This window comes from Sorex araneus, chromosome 2, assembly GCF_027595985.1.
Source record: "Sorex araneus isolate mSorAra2 chromosome 2, mSorAra2.pri, whole genome shotgun sequence".
In the NCBI taxonomy this organism is placed as follows: Eukaryota; Metazoa; Chordata; class Mammalia; order Eulipotyphla; family Soricidae; genus Sorex; species Sorex araneus.
This window is the reverse complement of record NC_073303.1, coordinates 61,145,690-61,173,199: the sequence shown is the minus strand read 5'-3', so window position 1 is coordinate 61,173,199 and position 27,510 is coordinate 61,145,690. Positions and strand designations below refer to the sequence as shown.

Here is a 27,510-nt window from a genome sequence, read left to right as displayed (position 1 = left end):
TTTTTGAAGAAGAAACAAAAATACAAGAGTTTAGAGTTATTTTCCTCTTTATTTATTCTTAATAGTTAAATTCAGCCTAAAGTCAGTGCTTCCATTTACACACTAAAAGCAAAGTCAATCTACCACTCACATCATTTGATAATATTTGTTTTCTGACTGATATCTGTTCTGTTTTTGGGGAAAAGAGGTTCATCACTTTTTTTGTTTCTGTTTCTGTGATTTGAGAAAATTCATGTTGGATTGTAGAATGGCTATGATTAAAGTGACCCAGAACCATCAACTCTTTGGTGGGAATTTTATGAATTTCCAACAGACATATCTCTCATAGCTCTCTAATTACATTAAAAGAGTAAGGAACCACCAAGTATTACATGTCAGTTGCAACCAGTTTAGCTTATTCTAGCTACCAATATATGAAATATGATTTGGGTCAAACAATGTTATGGGACCTCCCTTGCTAAATAAGAATAGGATTACATTAATATTTCTCTTTGCATATTACTTTAACTCATTTCAAACTATTTGCAGATAGAAATTGAACTATTTTGAATACTGATCTCAATATGAAATATAGAATTCACAGAATACACAAAATTATTGATGATATAACATTGAACAATCAGGGTGCTATGATTTTACATTAAAATTCAATTATGTAGTAAAAAATAGAGTTGTTATAGCTAGAAAAAAATATTTTCAAAGGCAGCGGGTACCCTTGGTGGAAATTAACAATTCTACATAGAAAGAAAATCCAGGAAGTATGCAAACTTGACACTAGGATACTTGTTATATTAAATTTAATCAGATCACACAGAATAGGACATAAAACAGCAGTCTCTAGGATAATTATAATTAGCAACACGATAAAACAGTTTAGAAAATGGATTAAGGTCATACTCTGAAAGCAGGCTTGTTGGAAATACAGATTTAGACTCAGACAAATTTGTGCATTGTCCACCACTGCCTTCCATTATCATGTCAGCTTGAACCAATAATAGCTCGGTATGGATTCAAACAATAGACCTGTTATTGATCAATGAACTAAATCTTGTCTAGTAAGAATGTTAATTTCATAGAGCAACAATTAATTATTGATTGATATTTTAGTTGCCAAAGCCCATTATTCCTAATAATTGAAAATATAGCTTAGAAATATTTTCTAGGATAGACCTATGATTGTCTTAAATTAGAGTACTTGGTTAATTATGTAGAACTCTCCGATTTAGTGGCAAATCTGTATTTGCACATTTGGGAACAGAATTTTAAATATCCATCCTGGTGGAAATTTTAGGGAAATTTTGTTCAAATTATGCTTATGAAACTAATGTTTGGTTAGTGGTTTGTTTGTTTGTTTGTTTTCTTGTTTTGGGTCATGCCCAGCAATGCTCAGGGGTTATTCCCGGCTCATGCACTCAGGAATTACTCCTGGCAGTACTCAGAGGACCATATGGGATGCTGGGAATCTAACCCGGGTCAGCCTCGTGGAAGGCAAACGCCTTACCCACTGTCGCCCTATCCACTGTGCTATTGCTCCAGCCCCAGGTTACTGTTATTATTTTTTAAATTGGGTATATTAACTGGTCTAAGCATAGACATTCTCCTTTTCAATCATTTACTTATAAAATCTGTACATTACAAACAGTATAGAAACAAGCTGAAAAGAATGTGCCACACATCCTGGATAATTATCTAAATGCAGTTAAATTTACAGTTATAAAAGAAAATACAGCCTACACCCTTATAGTGCACAGTTATTTTTAGATACAACGTATCGCTAGTGTAAGTGGTCATTGACTCTAGTTGTCCCCTGCACAGAGGATAAGAGCAAGATCTGTTCGGTAAAGCTTCCCTCCATCCGACAAAGCCATTATGTTCTTCTTGTAAGTTGTAATATTATTAATATCCAGTTCCTGTACAGAACATAGATGGCATGATAATCCAGTTAAATATGGAAGTTAATTAGTCACTGTCAAGTGATAAAATGGGAGATGAAATCTGCTCATTAATATCAACCCACTAAGAGAAGAGCTGGATTAAATTCTTATACAAATGTGAATAACCACAAGATTGTATTTCAAATTTATTTCAGTTATACTGATTTGGGTCAGAATCAAATAAAATTAGTTGAACCCTGGTACCTCCTATACGCTTTGAAATATATATATTTTTAGGAAATGGAGGCTTGGTTGCTTCTGCATGGATTAGTAAAAATCTGCGAAATAATCAGTGGTAGGGTAGCTGAGTTACCTGCTTATTCTTCTCACACAGATCCTTCAGCAAAGCATCCAGCTCATTTTCATCTATATATCCATTGCCATCCTGGATGAGAAACATACACTACACAGTCAACTCTGCCCACAAACATGGGGAATGAAATAATATGAAATCCTCATGGCATATCTTCTAACCGCTGTGTCAGACCCTCAAACATTTTAAATATTGCAGAGTTCCAAAAGAGAGTAGAATTGATTATCCCCTCAACACCATACCTTTGTCAGATATTTTCAACCTTTATTGTATGTTACCAATTTGCACCTATTGGAGTAGAAAGTATTACACACTTCGATCATATTTTTATCTATAATTTTGGTATAAGTACAATTCACTAAAATCTTGGTGGAAAAATACATCACCAAAGATGTTCACGTGATGAGTGAGGCCACTAAGGTCAGCTGTGTGTGGCCTGATGTCACAGCAAGATGGTGGCAGAACTTTTACTAAGGCCAGGTATATAGTAATCAGAAGGAGTCAAGGGCTTGAACCAAGATTCAATCTGTCCTCACACACATGATGGGACCATCTACACAAGAGACGTGTGGGCTGGGCTGCCAATATTCTCATCTACCCTAGTGCTCTGTGCATGTGTCAGGGAGCGGGGAGGGGGGGGGAACATGCCAGTAGCACTCAGGGATTATTCCTTGCTCTGTACTCCTGGAGGTACTCAGGGGATTCTGTGTGGTGATGGGATTATACCCAGGCTGGGGGCATGGAAGACTTACCCACTGTACTGTCTCCCCAGGCTTGTATGTAGTTTAATCTTTATTCAACCCTGCAAGTTGTGTGTTAGAATTTCTCTCTTACAAATGCGGGTGCAGTTCAGAAGAGTTTGATGCCTTATTCAAAGACTCCCAGCAAATAAACTGTAGCATGGGATTTGTATTAAGATTTGTCTAATTTGGGCATACCGTAGTACATTTCCTATGAGAAGAATGAATGGGCTAATTTTAAGAGTCACATTTCTTTTACTAGGAACCTTGAATTTGAAGAGTTTCAAGCAGTTCTCAAGTGTTTCTAAAGAATCAAATTATAGATAAGAATCAATGTTTACCTGATCATATAACTCAAAGGCTTTATTAAATTCTTTCCCACACATTTTGATTCCCTAAATGACAGAGAAGAGAGAGCAAAGGTTAAAATGTTATTAATATATGCCAGCATATTTCCCTTGGTAACCATCCATTTTAAAGGGAAAAAAAGGGAAAAGTTATTTATGGTACATAATAGTTAAATACCTGAAATTTGAGAAGAAAATTCTCCTGCACTGGCAGTAACCTTTTGAGATAAAAATGTTATATTAATAGACTTCATTTATTAACAAGAAATATCTTATTATATTTGCATAATTCCCACACTTACCTGGCCATCTCAGTTAACTCCAGCTTTCCATCGTTATTTGAATCAAACAATTTCAGCTGAAAGGTAAAATGTGATTAATATAACCATGAAGAATTGGTTGATTGTATGAAGGAGAAAAATTGTTAAGAGTTTGAGTTATAAATTTTTTATGAAGACAGAAAAGTTCTGGAAACAAACATTTATTCAGCCTCCAGTGCAAATGTTCAATTACATAATTTCTGCCAATTGACCAAGTGTATTATGTAGAATATTCAAATACTGATGCTAGCTAGGCTAATATTTAATTAACCAATTAAATTGTTCTCTTGCAAATATGTCTATCAAGACACAGAGAGTGGAGTCTGACTGGGTTTTAGGCTTTGCTACAAGCTCTTTTTTTCAGAAACATTTTTACCCTAGAAGAAATTTCCTACAAGATATTTTTTCGCCATGAAAAGGAGATAATGAAAAATAAGAGGAATATTAACTTTAAAAGCAGAATGAAACTCTTTTTTTTGGGGGGGGTCCTCATTTTCCCCTTTAGTAGGAGAGCAATAATTTTCCAAATACCTTGGTATGGATTCAAGCAATAGACCTATTGTTGATTAATGAAATAAATCTTGTCTGTATGCTTGTTTGTATGTTTATAGCTAAGATATGTGTTTGTAACTAAGCTTTCTGTTGTGTTGTGCTAGTCTTCTAAAATGTCGTATGACAGATGAGGACACTGTCATACAACCTCGCTCTAGTTTTGCAATTCATTTACAGTATTAGTGATGGTACATCTTTAGACTACATTGAAATGTCCCATAGTATAACTGGTTCTTCATCAAACCATTTAAACCAGCTTCTATGTGAAATAATAACATTTCCCCATTATTAAACTACCAAAAATCAAATAAAACCCATGAATTTTAAGAAATAAATTTTTACGAGGAATTATTTATATATCTTGGTGGGAGGGCTAGGTAGAAGTTCCATTCTTCTTTTGTCTCCAACTTCTAATATTTCATGATAAATTCAGTGAAGATGGTATCAAAAAACAATCTGTTCCATGGAAATTTGTTGCAGAATTTATAATCCTCCCCATGATCATTGTGATTACTCACTATTTCTTTTGTACTTACCATAGCATGGCAAACTTTTGGCTGTTGACGGTAGGAGTAATGGCTGTGTTCAGCGAATGGATTGCAAATAAATGGATGTGCTACCATTCTCTAGCATAGTATACAACCTGTCTTTACCTTCTTTTACTTCACATAGAATAATTTGGGGCTGGGTGGGGAGAGTTGGGTCACACCTTACTGTGCTCAGGGCTTACGCCTATCTCTGTGCTCAGGGATCTTCCAGGTGGTGCTTTGGGGGACTGTGTGTGTTGCCCCTAATACCACCAGGAATAAACCCTAAACACAAAGTCAGGAGTAAGCCCAAGAACAACTGGGTGTGCCCCTCAAGCCCCAAAACAACTCCCTAGAAACCAAAACTAATAAAAATGAAAGTATTATGTCAATGTCAAAAAAAAAAGAAGAAGAAACAAGCAAACAAAACCCTAGAAACCAAATTCTCAAACCAAGCTGTTTAACCAGTTGTGTTATTTTGTGTGTGACAACATTGTCTTATGGCCTATTATATCTATAGAGAAAATGATTTTAACAAAGAATTTATCAGTGATCTATTAAGACTCTGCCTGTAGTCATGGTTTGTTCTGTATTTCCCCAAATAGTGTAAAATTAATTTTTTTCCCTCTTTTAGAGCATGAGTACAAAAGTAGTAGGAAGATAATACAAATGCATCTTTAGAGAATATATTACTTGGATAATTCTGAATGTTTTTAATCCCCTGGATCCTAGATACTCAATAGAACTCCCTATGAACCCATTGCACTTATATACCAAATATATACCACTTATATACAATATACCAAAATACACCCAGATATAAAATCACTTAACTCTGTTGTTTGGGAAGCACTCGGTTCTTAGAAAGAAATTATTATTGCCATGCTATATTACACAGAAGACATTATATAAAATGTGTATACTAAGTATCTGAAAAAGTAGCATCTTTTGTTTCTAAACAGGTCATAATAAATTTTAGTTTAGTGATGTCTCTTTCAGAGAAAAAAAGGGCTCAATATGGTTTTAGATGAACAAAGAAAGCAGACTTGTCCAGGATCTGATAATGACACAATAGTTTATACTCCACTGACCATAAGTTCTACCAGGATCATGCTGTCTAACAAAATACTGGACACCAGATCACACAGTTTAGTGTCCATTGGGAACTATTTCCCCACATACATATTTAAATTTTAATTAGTTCTTGATTAATTTCCTTCCCAGATTTGAACTGGTTTATGACATTTAATCAGATATGCCAGGCCAATCCAACGGGGGAAAAAGTCCCATCTGAGTGGTTCTAAAAAGATCACTTCAAATTTATACCTGAAGAGGAATCTTTAAATAGACATCCCTAAAGATTGGCACAAAACAGAAAACTGATAAATGTAGGTTATTGTCCATTACCTAAAAAGGCAGACCTTAGGCTGCCCACAGTGACACATTTGAGTGAAAATGCTATGATAGCTTATGATGAGGGGAAATCTGATGAGGAATTAAACAGGGGACTTATTTCTGAAAATTTGTGGGTCTTTTTTGGTTGTTTTAAATTTCATTGAGGTACCATGATTTACAAAGTTATTCATAGTTACCATAGCTTACAAGTTATTCATAATCGAGTTTCAGATGTACAACTTCCCAACCAATCCATTACCAGTATCAGGGTTCATTCCTGGCTGGGTACAAGGACCGTAGAGGGTGCTGGGGAATGAACCCGTGTCGGCTGTGTGCAAAGCAAGCACCCTCACTGCTGTGCTATTGCTCTGGCTTCAACTTTGTTTGCTTTGAAACTAAAAATTAGTCCCACTTTATCCTGTAGTGAATAAGATGGAAATGTTTCATTTAGTTTATTTTATTCATTTTTTAGAAATCTCATGCAAAAATTGACTGGGAAGCAGAAAATAAATCTCAGTCACATAAAATATAATCATACCCTTATGGGATTATTTCTCAGCTAAACAAAAGTGTAACTTTCTATCAGCTCAACATGTATAATATGTGGTTATGCTTTGTGGGTTCTTTAACCAATGTGGTATGACTCCACTATATTTGCAGAGTACTTATAGCATATATAAATGTGTGAATACAGGAAATGTAAACGTTCAAAATTCATAATTTAAATATAATTTAAAGTTCAAAAATTAAACAACTAACATTGGGAAAAAAACGAACAATGATTTGATCATGTTTGGCAGAATTCTCCATACAGTCCTAATGCTGTGATGATGGGCAAACTTAGGGCCTAAGAAAAATTGCTTCAACTCAATGCCTACCTTGTAAGCAAATGGTCATGAGTTCAAACCCCCAGTAGCTCACATGCCCTGAGCATGATTCAAGCAGCTCTGCTATTTGTATCTGGTAGTTCTGCTATTCTTGATGATATGAACGGATTTATGGCCACACTACAGCCAGTTATGTGAAAGCACCACAAAAATGGGGGTGCAATCTCCAATGAGTAATGCAACTGAAAAGAAGTGTGAGCATGATTGCTCGTGAGGGTTACCTCTGGTGAGCACTTGTATGCACACAGCAGTGATGGTGACAAGCATCACCACTGTATCTGTGCCACCCACAGCAAACCATCTGTGCGGCCACCACAATTAGAGGTGTGCAAACCTAAGTGAGTACCTTGGTAAGTGAGGCAGCACCAGATGCGTGACTCTCCCAACAAGGGAGATTTAAAAAAAAATAAAAATGTGTGAACATCAGAACAGGCCTGTGTGTACAATCTTGGGTCACTGCAACAGCATACATCAACAATAAAGATGAGAAAAAAAGGAAGTAGGAGAAGGAATACAAAAGATACGTATGGATTATTTTACCCAGAACTTTATAAATGTATTTTGAAATACTTATAAATCAACATTTATAATTTTCATTTCTAAAATAGTAACTCCTTACCTATGAAGCAATTTTCTTGGTTCTACATTGTTCTACAATAAATCTTCATTTTAATATAGGATATAAATTTTCTTACTCAAAGAACTAAGACAATATTGTATAGTAATAAAAATTAAAAGAAAAAAGGAGAAATACCCATTCTGTCATTTAATAAAGTGTCTCAACTTTCTTTATTTAAACTTTAACAAAACCCATGGTTTTCTAAACCACAGAAACAATGATTTAGAATCTCTATGATAATTAGGGATAAAATTTGTATATTTAATTTAACATACCTGTGCCTAAGTTATACGATTTACTGAGACAATGACACTGACTTTATATGTTAAGTGATTTTTGATTGATAAAAATCCCCTAACTCCACAATAAAGGGAATACTTATATGTTGAGCCAATACCCTCAGCCCTCAGCCTTATAAGGTACAATTAAACATCATTAAGTGTGCTTTTCAAATGAAATTATGTCTGTGTGTTGTATTTATTTCACCCCATAGCCTTGGGAATTAACAAGACCACAGTAATATTTCATAAGCACTTGGCTACAAAGTTTTCAAGAGCAATCTTACCATGAGGTCTGTATACTCAGCTAGTTTTGCATCATCAACAGTCTTGTTTGCTTTTTCCAGTAGATCCTTTAGAAAGTTCTGTTGAGACAGAACACTCAGATAAATTTTAACAGTACTTTTCAGTGTACTTATATTTCAGCCCACCTTTAAAACTTACATTCCAGGAATGCAAAGGAGGTCTTTCTAAGGTTAAAACCTTATGAGAAATGAAGCTCGAAAGGAAAACGAAAGCGTTTATTTATCTCTGGGTTCTCCAGCAGAGATGCAACTTCTGTTAGATACAATACCTGCTTTTAACGGATACTTGATGTAGTCTTTGCTACAGTATACTTTAAACATATTAATGAAATAAGTATCCTTGTGTGGAGTGTGTAGGAATCTAAGTAAAAACTTGTAAAAATCAGCCAGCCCAATGAATGCATTTCTATCCCAGATCTTCCCAGAACTCATGGGACTCTTCTGTAAGAAACATCAGACTCTTCTAAACCTTTGCGAGATGTGGGAAAAGTTGTCAAGAAACTGGATGGATATCTATCTCAAATGCAAATTGCATTTTTTGATGCTCACCAACTATCTTTTACATCATTTTATGTCCAGTATGCTCCTTTTCCCCAGAGGCCACTTGGTTAGCAATTATGCTTTGATTCCACTGTAATCCGAAAGACCTCAGTTAGAATGTGTCCGTAGACTGTTTAAACTAAAATGGTTGGCCACACACACACACACACACACACACACACACACACACACACACACACACAAAACCAAACCAATAATTGTCCACAGATAATTTAATCTGATCTTTAAGCATATACGAATGACAAAATTCAAATTAATGTGGTAAAAAAGATTACTAATTTGATGGTTGAAGTTTGAGAGGAAGTTTATGTATTTATTCTTTTCACCAGATAAATAAGTCAGATAAGGCATTACGAAAAATTGCCATATATATGTCAGGGAGATACTTTGGCATAAAATAATTTATAATTTTCATATTTTCCATTGGTTTTTATATGCAACTTCTTTGTTGGCAATTATGGAAGCTAATATGCATTAACTATGCTCCCTAGAATATTTGCTTCTTTGGTGGTTCTTCTCCTTCCTCAAAGGTGCAGTGCTACTGAACTGATTTGATTTTACTCTTTTCAAGAAAGGAGACTTTTTTTTATTTGATAACCTTATTTCCAAACTTTAGACATACTTCTTGAAATCCAAATCGAGGTACAAAAAAATTCAAAGTTATCTGTTAGAGGCAAATTTTATTTTCGAGTCTTATGAGGCTTTTGTCAGAGATTAATTGGGTTAAAAGCCTCATCAGAGACTGAAATGGTGGTCACAAAAATAGCCCGGTTGAAACCTTGAGATGCTGAGATTCAAAGTCGTGTCTGAGGGCAAGTGATGCTTTACTCTATTATGGATCTTAAAATTAGCTTTCTTGAAAGATCCATTAAAAAAGAATGGCAACTTATCTTCAAAAGTCCCCAGAGAGGAGAACTTCTATTTAGAATCCCTTTCTGAGACTAAAATTTAGAACAAAGAAGGAGACCTTTAGAATATTTTGAGGTCAGTATTGGATATGAGCTATGGTTTTCACCATGAGCTAGAAATGATTTTCAAAAGAAAAAATTTTTTTTGCTCTCATAGACTAAAAAAGATAGTAAGTTAGCTGTTACAGACTTTGCAGATATGCAAGTTTGTTAGATTGTTTTTGACATTAAAAATGTCAAAATGTAGCTTGACATTAAAAATGTTTACATTTTGAACAGGATGTGGCTGAATATGTTTTAGCTAATTGCATTTGCACGAATGTGTCAATCCCATCTCTAAAACTGAACAGAAACCACACTAAGTCCATATTAGAGAATTGTGCTTGATATTAATATTTCTCCATATAGCACAGTAGACATAGCTTTAGAAGACTGAAATCTAAAATCATGTGGTGGTATGTGAGGAAAATTGCCATTATTAACATTGTCAAATATTCCATATAGTTTTAAATCTAGGAGAATAGATTGTTATGTAATCTTGAAAAAATGGTCTTATCTCTGAGCTTCTCTGTTTGTGTAATTGGAAACCTATTACTGGCCCTTGCTCGTATCTTAATATTTCAGTTTCTATAAGACTGAAATATTAAAATACATTTAAAGCATCCGCCACTATGTCTGAGACATAGGCATTCAATAAACATTAATTTGTCTCCATTTCAGTCCTGATGGTGGAGATCAGAGGGATTTCTAGACTGAGAAGTTTCTCAGTAAGGAAAGGGAGAACTATGCTTCCTTATTTCTGAAAAGCTAACAAGTTATTGAGTTCATAAAATAATTTGTTTTGCCTTATAATTGATGAGTTTTTTTTTGTGTGTGCAAGATCTTGGATTTCACAATACCTTTGAGTAGAAGGCATTATTGTCCTTATTTTAAAGATAAGAGATAAGGCTCAAAGAGCCTCCAATACGGCATTGTTGGGAAGGATGAGTAGAGAGAGGCTTCTAAACTCTCAGGGCTAGGACGAATGGAGACATTACTGAGACCACTCGAGAAATTCAACAATCAACGGGATGATGATGATGATGATGATGATGATGATGATGATTTTAAAGATAAGAAGTCCTAATGATAGATTTATCCAAAGGTAAGACTTCATTTCCAGGACGTTTTCTTTTATATCCTCTCATGTCTTCCCCAGCTCTTTTGCTCATATAAGGGATACATGATTTCAAAGTTGCAATCTTTCAGATATTTGATTGTGTTCGAACTTTGTTTGGAGAGGCAGGAGGCTGAGTGCAGCATGCAGTCCTCAGAGACAGAGTGACGGGTTTCCATACCAAGTACGGTGTCTCATTCCTGTGCGGATTCTAGTAAATTGCTTAATGTCGCTTAGCTTTATTTCTCACTGGGGTCGTACACAAAATTCATAAAATTATGCTATGTGAAGATTAAGTAAGCTAATATGTGGAAAGCACCCAGAATAAGAACATATAAAATAACTGGCTTTTGTCCCTTAAAAGAAGTCATTTATGTCGGTAGGTAGTATGAAAAATCAAATTCACTTTCTAGTGAAGTGACAGGACTTATTTGGCTTTATAATCTCTATATTGTGCAATAATTTTTTTGTACTATAAAGGTACAATTTTTTTTTTGCACTACAAAGGTACAAATTTATTTTTTGCTTTTTTTTTTGAGGGGGGGTACACCCAGTGACGCTCAGGACTTATTCCTGGTTCAGTGCTTAGTGATCACTTTCAGCATTGCTGGGGGTTCCCTATGGGGTGCCAGGGATAGAATCTGAGTTGGCAGTAGATAAGGTGAGCAACCCCTACTATCCCTCTTGTCCAGGAAATGCCTTTTTTTTTAATTTGCGTTGCTGCGCAGAATTTCAATAAGGACTTGAAGTCTCTTTTTTTGATCCAGTACCTCATTAAGGAGGTGGAAGAGTGGGTGAGACTGTGCTATTGCTCATGTTAGTTTCTTTTGTGGGAGGTTTTTTAAAAAAGCTTCAGGGTTCATCACTGTGTTGGGAAGAGGCACACAGGATTCTCTCTGCTTACCTTCAGCTCCTCAGTCTCGATGAAGCCGCTGTGATCGGTATCATATTTTCTCCAGGTCTGTAAGTCAATGTTGGATAAGGGAAACCAAACACATTTTTAGCAAGTCAGCCATGTCCTACTGTAAGCAGCTTTCTGAAGATGTTACTCAGCGACAGAGCTTATTTATACCTTCATGAATTCCTCGCAGGATTTCAGCTGCTGGCATCGGAAGAGCAGCAGGAAGTTCTCCTCTGTGGGTAGGACATGCGCCAGCTGGAAAAAAATGGAAAAAAGCGGTGATGGGAAGCTCAGAAGCGGGTCTGCGCCATCACCTGTGGCTGAGTTTCGCCTGAACGTGTCGCCAGGAGCAGTCGGATTGCCTAGAAAACTAGAAGAGGGCAAAGTTTAGGATGCATAAGGCAGCGGCTTTGCTGTTCCAAGTCCCACCATCGGTGCCACCCTTGTGCGCCCTGACCCAAGCCATGAGCCTGCTACAAGAACGCAGCTCGGATGGGGCTGGCCTGCAAATTCCTTACCTGCCGGGCACGCAGAGGGTTCGTCCCTTCCTCTAGTCTGTGTCTCAGAACCCAGAGGAATCTCGCTCCTGCCACTTTTTTAAAGATTTCTTTATTTTTTTTATTAGTGAATTACCATGAGGTACAGTTACAGACTTACAACTTTTCATGCTTGCATTTCAGTCATACAATGGTCCAGTACCCATTCCTCCACCAGTGCCCATTCTCCACCACCGACAATCCCAGTATCCCTCCCACCACCCCCTTGCCCCATCTCATCCCCCCCACCCCACCCCACCTCTGTGGCAGGGCATTCCCTTTTGTTCTCTCCTCCTTTGGAGTGTTGTGGTTTGCAGCAGAGGTATTGAGTGGCCATCGTGTTTGATCTATAGTCTACTTTCAGCACATATCTCCCATCCCCAGCTGGTCCTCAAACACACTTTACCTGGTGTTCCTTTCTCTATCTGAGCTCCTGCCACTTTTAGGGAAGGATGAAGAAAACCCCATAAGAACACAGAGAAAAGGAGGGGAGGAAAATAATTAGCAGGTGCAAGCCAGAGAGAAACATCACTCAGGTGTTAGGGAAAATGAGCTGAAGCTGAACGATTGGTGAACTGCTGCCTGAAAGAAAGCTCATAAGAAAGCTTGTAAGAAAGCTGCTCGTAAGCATTCGACAGCAGCCGGGAAGATCTGTGTGCACACTTCGTTTCTGCTAAAATGACACCGACTGCTCAGATCTGGGGTTGGGGTTCAGTTTCTAACGTCAGCCTGGTGACTACACCATTTCCCCTTAGATTTCATTTATTCACTTCAGTGCTCTTCCTATTTGGGGGGGTTATGGAAAAAAGGGGCTCTACATTTCGTTTTAAGGTGCGTAGAACCCATCTACTGCATGCAAGAGGCAAGGAAACTGGATTGATGGTCACACTGCAGCCCTGGGTTCTATTCCTGGCTCGGCTGCTAATTAACCTAGGTGTCAGGCAACGCCCTTAGCCATTTCTGGAACTTTGTACCGTCGTCACTGAAATAAGGAGCTGAAATAGAAGCCCATGTGTTTTTAATACGTCAGGTTCAAAATTACTTTGAAAATTTGAGTCAATACATCTTCACCACTAGAAAATGATTTTATCTAATTTCTGTAAGTTGATAACTCCTCTGAAGTATAAGCATGGGACTCGTGCATAGATTATAATCTCAGCTTCTGTTCAACACCAACTTTATATAAGTTACAAAAATACCTATAAATTATAGAAAGGACTTACACCTTTGAAAAATGAAATTTTACCTTTAGGGACCTATTGAAAAAATTATCTTTAGTTAAAAATGTATTATTCTAGATAATATGCAATTAGTCTTATTCTCCTTTTGCCTGCATAACATGTCCTCAAACTTCCTAGTTTTAGATGTTTTTGATATAATGGGTTATAAGGCATTCAGTTTATAGGTTCTACATTTGTGGGTAAAACTAAGGGAAGAGGCTAAGCATTTTATTAAGGTGTTTAATATCTGTAACTTTTTTTTTGGTGAAGTAAGATTCTTTGATGTGGTATATGTAAATATATCCAAAAAATGAAAATGAGGATTTAGAGTTTGCCAGTTATTAAAATAAATCTAATCACTGTTTCTCAAATACATTTACACTATCGCATGATGAAGGCATGTATGTGCATGCGTGTGTGTATGTGTGTGTGTGCGTGTGTGTGTACTAGTGGTTCTATCACCTATGGATTTTTAATTATAAAATTCTAAACCTTGGGAATAATGCAATTCAATTAATTGACTGCCGGTATTTTCCAGCTAAGACCCAAGATGGCTGGTAAAATAACTTTACCTGATATATTACAGATGATGAAAATTAATTTAATTTTATGGTTTCCACTAAATTAAGTTTGCTTGCTAAAACAGTGATATAATGACTTCCTTCCTTCCTTCCTTCCTTCCTTCCTTCCTTCCTTCCTTCCTTCCTTCCTTCCTTCCTTCCTTCCTTCCTTCCTTCCCTCCCTCCTCCTTCCTTCTTCCTTTTCTTTCTGTGTGCTCAGGGATCACTCCTGGTGGTGCTCAGTGCCGGGGATTGAACCAGAGTTAGCGTCATGCAAAGCAAGCCCTTTCTCACTGTACCATTAACTGACTCCTCTAAGTGTTCTGTGGGATAGTAGTCAGCATAATAAGCGCCTGACACAGATGCTTGAGGGAATCAGAATGTGACTCAGCAGAAAAGCACGTGCCTTGCGTACATGTGACTTAGGTTTGATCCCTGATCTCTGGGACTGGAGGTGGGGTGGGAAAAAAATTGAGGGTTAGTTAACAATTTCATTTCAACAAAATGATCTACTTAATATATTTATACTAAATTTTTGAAAACAATTTTCATTGCAATTTTTCTTAGTTGCTTGAATTCTGTGTTTTGAACACAAAGTAGGATTTTTGAAAATTTTTATTTTAAATCAATGAAACATGTATTATCAAGCAAAATGGATAAAAACCAAAAAAATAAAAGTGAACTAGTGAGCAATGATCAAATATAAAACCAGAGAAAATTTAAGCATCTCTGTTTCATAAATTAAATTTCACATAACTTGCATAAACTGCAGAGGTCTCCATAACGTGAAATATACAAACATTGTGAAGAGAGAGTGAAATTGCTCTTCATACCTAGTGTAAGTGTGCATTTATTTTTCACCATGGATTTTGGGCCATACTTTTGAGTGCTCAGTAATTACTCCTGGTAGTTCCCAGGGGACCACATGTGGTGCCAGGGATTTAAGACCAGGTTGGCTGCCTACAGGAGGCTCTGCTCCTGCCATCCTCTCTCTGCTTCCTCAAACATAATTTTGAGGGTTTTTGTTTTTTTGGGGAGCCACACCTAGTGATACTCAGGGCCTATTCCTGGCTCTGTGCTCAGGAGACTGTATGTGGTGCTGGAAATCTGAGCCAGGTTTAGCTGCATGCGAAGCAACTACATTACCTTCCATTTTATCTCTCTGGCCCCAGTACCATCTTACTTTATGCTCTGTAAAAGTAAGACATTAGAAACAATTATTTCGCACATGAAAGGCTATAATAAGACAAGCCAGATAGTAGTAAGAAGCAATGACTGATGTCACAATGAACACAAGGCAATCATTTTTTTAAAAGTGTTTCACAGTGTGGTAATCTTGTATTGTCTCTTGGCCATGTCAATGCTTTGTGAAGCAATACTCAAATTTCAGACCTGCCAAGAAACGTTTCCTCCGTTATAATCAAGGCCATGTCTATAAAAGTTGTGTTTTTTTTTTTCAGAACAGGGTAATAAGGATTGCTCTATTCTCAGATTTGCTAAGTCACTGCTGTTCATAGTAGTGTCCATTACTGCTTCTTTCAATATTATTGGTAAGTTTTTAATTCTTGAAACTTGCCTATCTGCTATTTAATGAGTTTCCAAATTTTGTTATGAGAAGAGAGTGAAGAAATTCAGGATGAATGAGTGGAAAGTAGATAACTGTGATCATAAGAATATATCAGATCCTCATTTTTGAGAACTGATTGAGAGAAAAATAATTATCTACCTATATTCTATGTTCAGAGTGAGGATAAGGGCTGTATCTTATTTACAGTTTCTTGGCTTAGTACCAGTAAATAATTTCAGTACATATTTTATTGAAAAAAATAAATGAAGGTGATTGGTATCTAAAATCTGCTTATCTAGATTTGAAAGTAAGTGCAATAAAATTCCTTTGGAGGCAACAAAAAAAAATTGCCCCTGAGCCGTGGATAGTCAAAGGTGTAAGCATTGCTGTGCTATCCAGAGTTTTATTTAATGCCCAAGAGTACAGCTGTGGTCTCAGATGTCAGGACCCTGTAGGAGATAACCTGGAACGAAGATTTCTGTGTTTCTACAAATGCAATATACTATGATTGAGCCTCATGGAGAGATAAAGTCTTAGTCCATTACTCTGAAAAATCTAGAACATCATTAAAAGATGGTCCCAGCTACAGAGGTAGCTAAAACCTCTGTTGATCTTTATCGTAGATCAGCATCCCACTCTGCCATCTTCCCCTTTTCTCCCCTCACCTCTTCTCCTCTCTCTCTTTTGGGGCACATCTGACAGTGCTCAGAGGATCCTCAACATCTCAATTCTTGTAGTGCTGCTTTTGGGACCACAGTGTTCTCAAAATTGAATCTGGGCCACCGACGTTTAAAGCACTTGTTCCAGCCCTTTGAACTGTCTCCTCAGCTTCCTAGTCCTGTTCTTTCACCTTCCCTCGACAGGCATGGACTCCAAGAGCACTTTCTAATATCCCCCATATTGCTAATCCCCAATTTAGCAACTCAATTTATGACAGGAGGCTTTATAACTCTCTTCTGTTCCTGAGCATAATATTAAGCCCTTGCCTTACTTTCAAAGTAGGTTGAGATTCCTTTTAATAACACATCTAGCTTTGAATCAGAACCCCCTGGGCACTGTTTTGCATAGTGAAGATTCAGAGAATCCACTAGTAGCACCCTTACAGGGAGTCAGATAATTTCAAGCATTTTCATTTGAAAGCCCCCACCTAGGGGCAATTTGAAGGCACATATAGTAAAATGATAAAGATGAGTTGTAGGTGCAAGGAGAAAACATTTGCAGAATGTCTTGACAAAAATCTAAGTAGCTAAGTTGGATATTTCAAGGTGCATGTGAGGTACATTTTCTAACTTTTAAATTCAACCCTGCTACATATTTATCTTCTTCAATACATATCAACAAAATATTCCTATTTTTCCATTTGAGAGCCAGAGAAATATTTTTTTCCTAGTCTGTCTGTGAAAGTGAGTCCAGAATTTTTTTTAAGACAAAAGAATTCATATAGGTTTGAAGCTAGTTTCATTGAATACTTTGAAATTGACAAGTTATAGAAAATGTGGGGCAAGACAGCATCCAGAGAAGGGTGTGGATCTTCCAACGAGTCATTTCTTAAACAGATAATAATGGCAAACACATTTACAAGTTTTTACAGTGTGTCAGGTTGCTCTGTTTCTTTGATGCATATAATCACAGTTGATGTTGATATCAATTGCTATTCCTATTCATGGTCTGGGAAACAGACTTAGAGAATAAAAGATTCCTATCACAGTGTAGAGTATGAGCCAGATTTAAAATCCTACTGTCTGATTTTCTTGATTTTTGGGATACTTGTCCTTTACCTTTCTCATTATCTATAGAATGTTCGATATAATGTTTTTTTCCTAGTATGTCACAAACATGGGCTTAGAATAAATTTTAAAATATGATTTACATTTTATTATTTCTTTAAGTTCCGAGGTAGAAGAGTCATCTGCCATAAAAAATTACTTTCACTCTGGCTGAAGTCACATGCCCAAAACCCACTGTGGAATCAAGAGGGAAAAGACAGAAATGTCTGACTCCCTGGAAAGGTTATTATAGTTTTTAGTTTAAAATAGCTTTAAAAGACCTATTTTTGGTTTTGGGGCCACACCCAGCTGTGCTCAGGGCTCATTCCTGGCTCTGTGCTCAGGGTTCATTCCTGGCTGGGCTCCAGGGTCTATGGGATGCTTGGGATTCAACCCTGGTCGGCTTCTTGCAAGGCAAACACCCTCCTCACCATATTCTCTCTCCAGCCTCCAAAAATTACTTTCAGATCTAATTTTTCCCCAATGGATGCACTGACTGGACAAAAGACACATTATGACTAGAGAAGATGGTAGGTTCCCACCTTTTCCCAAAGGATATAGTAAAAGCTTAGGTGTTTTTCACCTAGCTAAGGGATATTAAATCATTACTGAGAAGAAATCAGAGAAGAAATCAATATTATCTGTTAGACCATCCAATCTTCCTCTTTAATGATTTTAATCTTCTTCTCTGCAATAAAGTTACTAGTTTGAATAAATTTAATTTTTTTGGTTTGTGCTGTTACTTTTCTATTTCTTCAAGATTTTTTTAAATGATCATGAATTATCAAGTTACAAAGCTATTCATGATTGAGTTTCAGGGATACATATATATTTGGACTCTCATGGTATTTGTTAAATTCTCTTGAAATTAAGTGCCCCTATTGTAAGTTCATATTAACAAACCCTGTGACAAATCACCATTTGTGTGAATTTTAAAATCCATTTAAAGATACCAAATCACAAGGTTCAGAAGAGATCTGAGCATAGTCCTTCTTTTTACCTATTTCTAAATGGCAAAAGTATGTTGTTTGAAAGTGTCAGATGACTTCATCAGTACAGAAATTTAAACATCAGTTTTTTAAATCTATTTATTATTTATTTATTTATTTATTTATTTATTTATGTATGTATGTATGTATGTGTGTATGTATGTATGTATTTTTACCTTCAAGTGAGGAGGCTTAGGAGTCACTTCAAGCTATTCTTGGCCATCCAGGTGCTGTGTTCAATGTTAGGGCATGGAAATGAGGTACTGTTAGGAACCCAGAGATACCTTGCCCATGCGGGTCACCTCGACGATGTTCAAGGGCCTCCTGGGTTACACCTAGTGATGCTTGGGTGGTGAGGTGGTGCCTGGTACAGAACTCAGTCAGGCGTGCTGGCCTTGCACCCTAACCACTGCACTACCACCCTGCCCCATTTTCTGATCTTATGATCAACTGATTCTAAGTTGAACATAAATTTGAAACTTTGTCAAAAGTAATCAACCATTTTGAAACATCTCTATGGCCAAAAAACATCTACCACGGGAGCATCATTTAACTCATTTTTATTCAATTTTGGTAAGCCCATGTGTACACCTATTAAATGAGTATAACTGAAGTTATGGTGGGCTTTATGTAAGTAGGTGAACTTTTAAAAATTTTGGAATATATGTTTTCATTTTTTTAATTTCTTAATAGCTAAGCTGACTGAGATTTATGCCTTTTTGTCCCGTATTATATTTTGAATTTCTTAGCAAGTGATATAATATGTACCAAGTTGGAAAAGAAAAGGATGAACTTTATTTATGTGATTCACTCACGACTCTAGAGGGTACTTTGTAAATTCAGGCACACCTCGACTCTCCCTTTCTTCAATTTTACATGTAACATGTAACTTTAATTTTTTTATTAATAATTTCCAGAACCTTGCATCTTTCTTCATTCCTTTTCAAAGCATCTTAGACTGAATTAATGTATGTATAAACTACGGTAGCAATTCCTTTTCTGTTCTCCCAATACCAATTATCCTTTTCTTTAATGAATCAACCAACTCATATCCCTTCTTCCAGCTTCATGACTGAGAATGCAGATTGATGAAAAGAATTCTGAAATTAGAGCTTAGTTAGATCTAAACCTGTATATAGCTTTTCTCCCTGTCAGTAGGTTATTGTACGGAACATTTGACCCTGCTGAGCTTAACTGCTTTGTCCTAAGATAAAGAATTTTAGTTAATTTTTTCCAAAGTTCACCCAACAAAACATCCACATCTTGGAATTCTTAAGTTTTTGGTTTAGTTCTATTTGTCTTACTTTTCTCCCTTTAAGTGATTTATCTGATATGAAAGTCTGTTCAAGTCATATTTCATGTGCTTTCACTTTCATAAAATAACATCCCTGTATTTTATGTATTCCTATTCAACCGGGATAAACTTAAGCCTTGTCATAAGTAATCAACCAACTGAAGCTTGAAAAAGAATTTCTTTCAATGTGGAAATTATAGACTATTTATTACTTAAAAAAGCATGAAGTAGTTTTGAGGAATATGACTGCATTCTCTCTGTTCTACCATTTATTTCTTATTGTTATTCATAGGCAGGTTTGATAGAAGCTACAAATCACCTATTATAAAGTAGATTCTCACTTTATTTTTAGACCTATCTCATTATAACAAGTTATTATTTGGCATATCAAATGATATATTTGAAAATGCTTTATAAGACATAAAAATTGTGCTTATTTTTATAGCTATAAAAGTGACCTAAGTGTGTGTGTGTGTGTGTGTGTGTGAAAGAGAGAGAGAGAGAGAGAGAGAGAGAGAGAGAGAGAGAGATGGTGGGGTGGTGGTGATTTGAGCTGTCCTCTGTTGTGCTTAGGAATCACTCTTGGAGAGGCTCGGAAGAACATATGGGATATCAGGGATGTGAGGGATCAAACCTTGCAAGGCAAGTGCCTGACCCACTGTCGTGTCTCTCCGGTCCTCTTCCAATACTTTATTTTGGTCTTCACTAAGATCTTCCTCCTCTTCTCTTATATGTCTTTCCTCAGAGAGGAAAATTTTGTACCCAATATCATTTTCTTACCTCAAATTTATGAGGACACTTCTCCCACCAATCTCCAACAAAATGTATTTATTACTGACCTAGTAGTGAGTCATTCAAATTATACCTGAATTTATCATTTTATCTGATTAGACTATGCCATATATAGTGAAACCTGAGTCTAAACATTTAAAATCTATGTGAATAATATTCATAATTTTATACAACTGGACATACATTGCTGCTGAAATTAAGTAAAATAAATATCTGAAATCACTGAAATCTTTTAAAGCAAATTGTTAACTACCACATTAAATTTTTTTTCTTCTTTGATATTTCTACCTTGATTACAAGGCCTTTATGCCGATCTGTAATTTTTCTATTTTTATGGTAATGACTTATACACCAGCAAAAGAGAAAACATATACTCCAGGGAAATATTTTAATTATGAAGATAATGAGTAGGTCTTTGTCACCTTATTTGTAAAAACAATTTTAAAATAAGTGTTTTACATTGACAGGCCTACTATAAGACCAAACAAAAACAGGTTTGTTCTCTTAATCACAAATCAAATTACAAGTAGATGTGGTTGATGACCGTAATATTTCACAACCTAATACACGAGAATATTATGTAGATATTATGTAAAGAAATTATGGTTTTGAATATATAGGTTTTAGGGACAAAACCAGTGATGATCAGGACCTACTCATGACTCTGTACCCAGAAATCATTTCTGATGGTGCTCAGGGAACTATATACAGTGCCTGGGATTGAATGCACACAAGCCAACACTTTAAGTATTGTATGATTTCTCCATCCCATCATCTGGTATGTTTTAAGTCATGTGTTTAGTAATTTTTCTGGACAGTCCTTTCCACTCAATTGCTTTAAAAGGTTGTAGACTGGAAGCAAAGAACTAAAACAGCCGAGTTCAGAAAAGTCAAGGGAATCAACAGCTCTCTCACAAATCTAAGACTGCTGAAGAATCAATGCATAATTAAGATTTTAGTTCTTTGATTCATAGACAAAAACTTTTTTCTCAATAGGAAATGTCAATGTCAAAAGATAAAGCTTTGACGCCCACAGGTTTAACTTTTAGACACTCAAAAGCAATCTGAAAGGAGGTAGGGTGATATGCATGATACCCTTTCAGTAACAGTATTGCAGAACTGCAATGCCTAAAAGGAAAAGAGAGAGAGAGAGAGAGAGAGAGAGAGAGAGAGAGAGAGAGAGAGAGAGAGAGAGAGAGGTGTATGTCATAATATCATAGAGGCAGGGAGGCAGGGGGGCTGGGGGCAAGTGGGCAGGAAGTAAACCAGGGACATTGGTGGGAAATGTGTACTGGTGAAGGGACAGATGTTGGAATATTGTGTGGCCGAGACTCAATCATGAACAACTTTAATCATATCTCACAGTGATTCAAGAAAAAAAATGTTAAAAAACAAAAAAGAAATCTATGCTTATAACAGCATAAAATTTTCACTTATTATGGCTAAATTCTTCTAGACTAAGGTCTATTGTGAATTGACAATAGAATTTCAGAAGCCAGGATGCAGCATTTATTATGACATAATTATAAGATTACAAATAAAAATGTAAAGTCTACATAATTAAACAGTAAGTATTGTTCCCAAACCCTGAACTTCATTGGTGTTTTAATGAAGTGATCTGGGAATGTAGTGGATGGGAACTCATCTAAAAGTCAGAGCATGGAGCCATCCTGTGCCAGTAAATAGTTGAACGGTTAAAAGCAAGTCATTTCATTTTCCTGGGTCTCAGTTTGTAATGCATTGGATTTAAACATGAGTAGGTTATCTCTCAGGAAAGGTTGTCTTCCCTTTCTTTTTCATTGTGGGGGCGGAGCTTGGGACATTTCTGGCAGTGCTTGAGGGTGATTCCTGAATCTATACTCAGGGGACTCCCTGCAGTGCTCAGGGAACCGTGTGGTGATGGGGACTGGACCATGGCTCCCAGCAGGCAGAGCACATCTCAGCCCTCTCATCTACTTCTCTGGCTCGATCTTCATTTCTGGACTTGTAATTTGACTTACACTTCTGAACAGAAGACAAAATGCTGCTTAGACAAAAGCAACAAATGGATCTTTTCATATCACACATGAGTTGAATATGAAAACAAAATGAAGCTCATTTAATAAAATCATATTTTTAAAGGGTGAAGTTCCTTACCTCTACAATTCCTATTTTCCCATCATCTCTCTGACCATATTGATCCACAAAGGTTTTCATCTCAGGTGATAACTCCTAAAATTACAGAAAAGCTGGTAAGAAGTTTGCAAAAATACAAAATTTCAGTTAAGCTTTTGAAGATACAACATTGCAATGAAATTCTGGCATTAAAACTATTTACAATTGTGTATTCTGATTAATTTTTCTCATAAAATTAAAGACATAATGGCTATATAGTATCAACTAGGTGTTTTTTGGGGGGGCACACCCATCGTATTCAAGGGGTTACTCCTGGCTCTGACTAAGGAATTCCTACTGGGAGTACACAGAGGACCATGTAAGATGCCAGGATCAAACCCGGGTGAGCTTTGTGCAAAGCATGTGCCCTACTATCTACTGTCACTCTCACCCCCAGTACCTACTGGATTTTAATGATAGTTATACTTAAAATTGATGAATCAATCATTATAGGTTTTTTTACTATCCACTTTTAGATTGTGCTACCCTTTTGAAAATGTAGTCAGTTTCTCTGTTTAAAATCTTTAGTGAATTTAAATAAAACATACATTGCTAGTGTACTTTAAGTGTTATTTGATTATTAAAGTTTCTTTTAAATGGCTGAACTAATTGTCCAATAACAGTTTTCTGAATCTGACATGTTTTATGTGTGAAAACAATAATCATGTGGTGTTGGTTTGAAGAAGTCAAAACTGTGAATATTAATGAGTAACTGATTTTGCAAGTGAAGATTGTTACTAGTAGGGGTGGTGTTTGTCATTGATTATATAAGTTTTTTAGAAAAGAAATAAAATATCATAAAAAACATGTGTCAGATTAATAAGACAACAAATTTGTGGTTTTCATAGATTGATTTTTTTTGGCTACTGAATTAAATATGCCTGGAATCTTTCATCCAAGAGTAACTTAGGAAGTTGTTTTTCACTGATTCGTTATTTCAGGTTTTTCTATCATGATCTTTTCCCCTTATATTTTAGTACATAAAACATCTTAAAGTGTGGTAGTTGACTTTATATCCTTTGGCTTCTTTTAAAATATCTATTCTATTGTTTATGTAATCCCTTTCCATATCGACAAATTAGACAGCTATGAACTGGGAGGTAGTGATCTGAACAAAAAACTAGTATTCAGGAAGTTGGATTTACACCCTTGGGTCTCCAACACAGCTCATTTAAAATAGCCCTGTTACATTAACTGAAGCCTATTTAAAATAGGTCAGCCTTTACTAATGTCCTATTCTGTGTCCTTGGGAAAGCAAATTAAGGTCTCAGTTTTTATCATACCTAAAAAAAATCAGTACTATTTATCATGTTTGCTATTATATAAATATAATATAAATTAAGGTCTGTATTAAGGTTGAATACCATTACTAATAGCTTATAAAATCCTTTGAACCAAAGTAATACCTTTAAAAGAACTGAGCTAACACATTAGATAAGTGATAAATTATAATGTAATATTTTCAAACATTTTATAGTATTAATTGAAATTTGCATTTATTACACTTTATTACAGCAACTCTTATAAGAAAATGAGCGTGTTCACCTCCTGACAATTTAGGAACCCTCATTTATATTTCTTATACATAAAGTAAACTAAAAACAGGGATTTGGCTTTTAAATCTTAAAGCCATATAATACTTGTAGATAAAATCTGGAATATTAGATTTATTTATTTATTTATCTATTTATTTAATTTAGTAGATGACAGTTTGTGAACTTTTAGAGTGATAGTTACGTAAAATAGATGTTTTTAAAAATAGTGATACTTAATGTATAAAACATGTTAACTAAAATGAAATTTATGTTATAAATGAAAGTGGTTCTAAAGATATAGTGAGTTATTTTTCATTTATGTAACAGGCATTTAATAGTTCATATTAGTGAAATTTTTGAATTTAGAAATGTCAATGTCTCCATTAATATAATGACATCAGTTATATAATATTTATGCTTTAAAAGAAGCAAAAACACATGCAAAGGAATATGGGAATATGTATTATATTGGAGCCAGAAGTATAGGAAATTAGCCTACTATATAAACTTATAAATATATATCTTATTTTAGATTTATTTGTGCTAACCAGAAGCCTATAATGTAACGCATCAAAATATTTTTAGTCATGATTTTCAGAAGCTAGATATAATTCTAAACCTTTGCTCAAGTTCATTATTATTGATGACAATAATTACTGCTCAACTATTCTAATCTTGAAGCCTCGAAAGTAAAATAAGTCCTGTGATCTCTAAATAAATATTTAGAGTCCTCAACATTTACAAATATTAAAATGGGAAGAGAAGAAGAGAACAAAAATGTAATTACTAAATATTAAATATTCTGAGATTAAAATAAATCTTATTAAAATTACTTCTAGAAAAAAATTAGATATTCTTTAACTGCTGGAAACCTTTGGAAGTTTTAATTCTAAATCTTGTGAAAAGTAAGATTTCTCTCAGCTGGTTGTTCAAATATATATATATATAAATAAGAAAAGTTAAAAGATAAAGGAGCATTAATGATAATGTTACATGAGTATATTTATATGGTAGTATTTAACAAATAGGGTGTGTGTGGAGAGATTGTTAAAACAATATTCTATTTCACTCAATCCCCTTTTAATTTACTTTCAGATTTTCAAAATATTAAATGTGAGCATAACAATTTCCAGAATGTTTTATGGTTTTAAAACAAGATGGATTGATTTTATCAACTGATAATTTGAAATGCATTATGACATTGTAACTTATTTAGAGTCCTCTAACATTCTTTTGATTATGTTGTACTGAAGTGTTTTTCACACAACTTTCAATTTAAGTAGAACAAAACAGGTTAACAGTAGTAAATTTTATACATATAATTTATATATAATGATAGTTTATACATAATATAATTTTTAATGCATGCACTAAAACACATACACTAGAGTTGATTTTCTACTAAAGATTAAATATACCTGTACTTTTATCTATGGATGTTTATGATATATTCTGTAATATAAAATCACTTCCTAATGGTAATCAAAAAGTCCAAAGATCTCTGATACTTAATTAGTGCAAACCTAACAACGCTTTTTGAACCACTATTTTACATAAACTCCATAAATTAAATTAATAAAATTCTTAATCCATTTTCTCCATATAATTATCTCATCTGTGTTTTAAATCTTGGAATATTTTATTTTTATTCTGACGTCTTTTCTTAAGATTCATTTGTGCCTAAAGGAATTCATTCTTAGTAAAAGTTGTCATTTGTTAAATTAACTAGTAACCTAAATCTTAAATATATCATTTCATCAAACGTCATTACTTGTTTTTCATCAGTGTCACTGATTCTTAAAAATGCACGAAATCTTTCAATTGCCTTACATTTTCCTCTCTAACTTTTGAGTCTCTTCTTAACAGAAAGAACACCGTTTGTGCTCAATTCTTGCTCATTCTGTGCTGTATGTTGTTTAACTTGCCCCCATAACAGCGGGTCAAGACAGGCCATTTTCTCATCTCTGACCACACCAACATCACAGCAAAAACAACTGGCACCATCATAAGAGAACCATAATCTGCAGATCTGTTTCCTGACCACCAAGGGGCAGAAATGTATTTCAACCCCCGCTCCTCATGCAGTTACAGAGAGGTTAAAAATTACCTAACCTAACTCTGTGACAGAGGTGATAATCTGCTGAAAGATCTCATCCACTTTCCTCTTAAATCCATTAAAACTTGTATACCCCTATAGATTCTATCTATATTTTTAAAGGCAAATTTTCTTTTTCTCTTGAGGGAACCTCTCCCTGGTCCTTCCCTCCTCCTCTTCCTCCCTCTCTCCCTCTCTCCCAACTAAAGAAATTTTGAAAGGCTCTCCTCTCTCCACGGTGCCTATTTCCATTCCCTGGAAAAACCTCTGGATTCCGCTGGCTCTTGAGGGAAAACGCCAGAATATTTACAGTTTAAGGTCGAAGAAATTTTTCCTGCTGCGTAAACTTGGACCTACCAATCCAGCCTTCTTGCGTGCCAGCTGGAGCTCCTGGATCAAGTTCTGCAGCTCCTTCCCTTCCAGGTAACCGCTTCCTACAGAGACAGAGGACCCAGAGTCAGGCGCTTCACCCCTCCCGGTCCGAGTTCCAGGGCAACTCTCTCTGTGCCCACCGGAGAGATGCTTGCTTCCACATCCATGAAGCAGCCCGGGATGCAGACGCAGCAGCGCTCAGCTCCCGTCGTGTCAAACTTTAGGTTCACCAAGTGCCACCCAGGATGGTGTTGGGATGCTGAGCTTGGCCCCAGAAACTTGGGGGCGCAGAGTCCCCCAGTCTCTGATATTTTTATCGCTTGCTCTCTTGCTCCCCTTCACCCCCTTGCTCTTACCATTCTTGGAAAGGGGAGAAAACAAAGTTTAAGATTTGGGGATAACAGAAGAAATACCCAACTTTCACACGACAGCCAGCAGGGAGGACATGCAATTAGGGAGAAGTCCAGAAAAACAAGGATACTGGAATGGAGAGGTTCGGCAGAGGGGGGAAGGATGGGGAAGGACATGGACCAACGTTTCCAAACCGTTAAAAAAAAAGAAAGAGAGAGAGAGGGAGAGAGGGAAAAGGAGAGAAGATAATCACCGTCTGCGTCGAAATGAAGCCAGATCTCGAAAAACTGTGAGGCTGTGATGAGGGCTGACTGCAGGTGGGATTCTGCCATTGTACAGCAGAGAGTGTCTGAGTGTGTGTGCGTGTGTGTGCGTGTGTGTGTATGTGTGTGCGTGTGTGTGCTGTGTGTGTGCGCGCGCGCGTGTGATGGAGAGGGAGAGTCCGGGCTCCCGGAGACCAGGGCACGGGCGCTGTCCTCGGTGCTGCTCCGCTCGCCGTTCTCCGGAGTTCTCTCTCCCCACCCCGCACCCAGTTC

The 27,510-nt window shown here is 36.1% G+C and overlaps 1 protein-coding gene across 1 annotated transcript; it reads right to left on the bottom strand.

Annotated features, from left to right (window-relative positions):
• Positions 1 to 29: 29 nt before the first annotated feature.
• Positions 30 to 27,510, bottom strand: CALB1 (calbindin 1). Its single transcript, XM_004602354.3, has 11 exons — positions 27,228 to 27,510; positions 26,609 to 26,685; positions 22,604 to 22,678; positions 11,915 to 11,998; positions 11,747 to 11,803; positions 8,200 to 8,277; positions 3,637 to 3,692; positions 3,513 to 3,552; positions 3,329 to 3,382; positions 2,248 to 2,319; positions 30 to 1,910 (listed from the first exon to the last, which is right to left on the bottom strand). The coding sequence occupies exons 1-11, from the start codon at positions 27,304 to 27,306 to the stop codon at positions 1,797 to 1,799; spliced, it is 786 nt and encodes a 261-aa protein (XP_004602411.1). The 5' UTR covers positions 27,307 to 27,510; the 3' UTR covers positions 30 to 1,796.

What these genes read in the sequence shown, in the direction of transcription:
- CALB1 (XM_004602354.3), bottom strand. Translation starts at nt 27,306, where the DNA reads ATGGCAGAATCCCACCTGCAGTCAGCCCTCATCACAGCCTCACAGTTT. An exon ending in CCTGCGAGGAATTCATGAAG is followed by an intron (nt 11,804 to 11,914) that starts GTATAAATAAGC and finishes ATTGACTTACAG; the next exon opens with ACCTGGAGAAAATATGATAC. An exon ending in CTGAGTATACAGACCTCATG is followed by an intron (nt 3,693 to 8,199) that starts GTAAGATTGCTC and finishes TTTACCTTTCAG; the next exon opens with CTGAAATTGTTTGATTCAAA.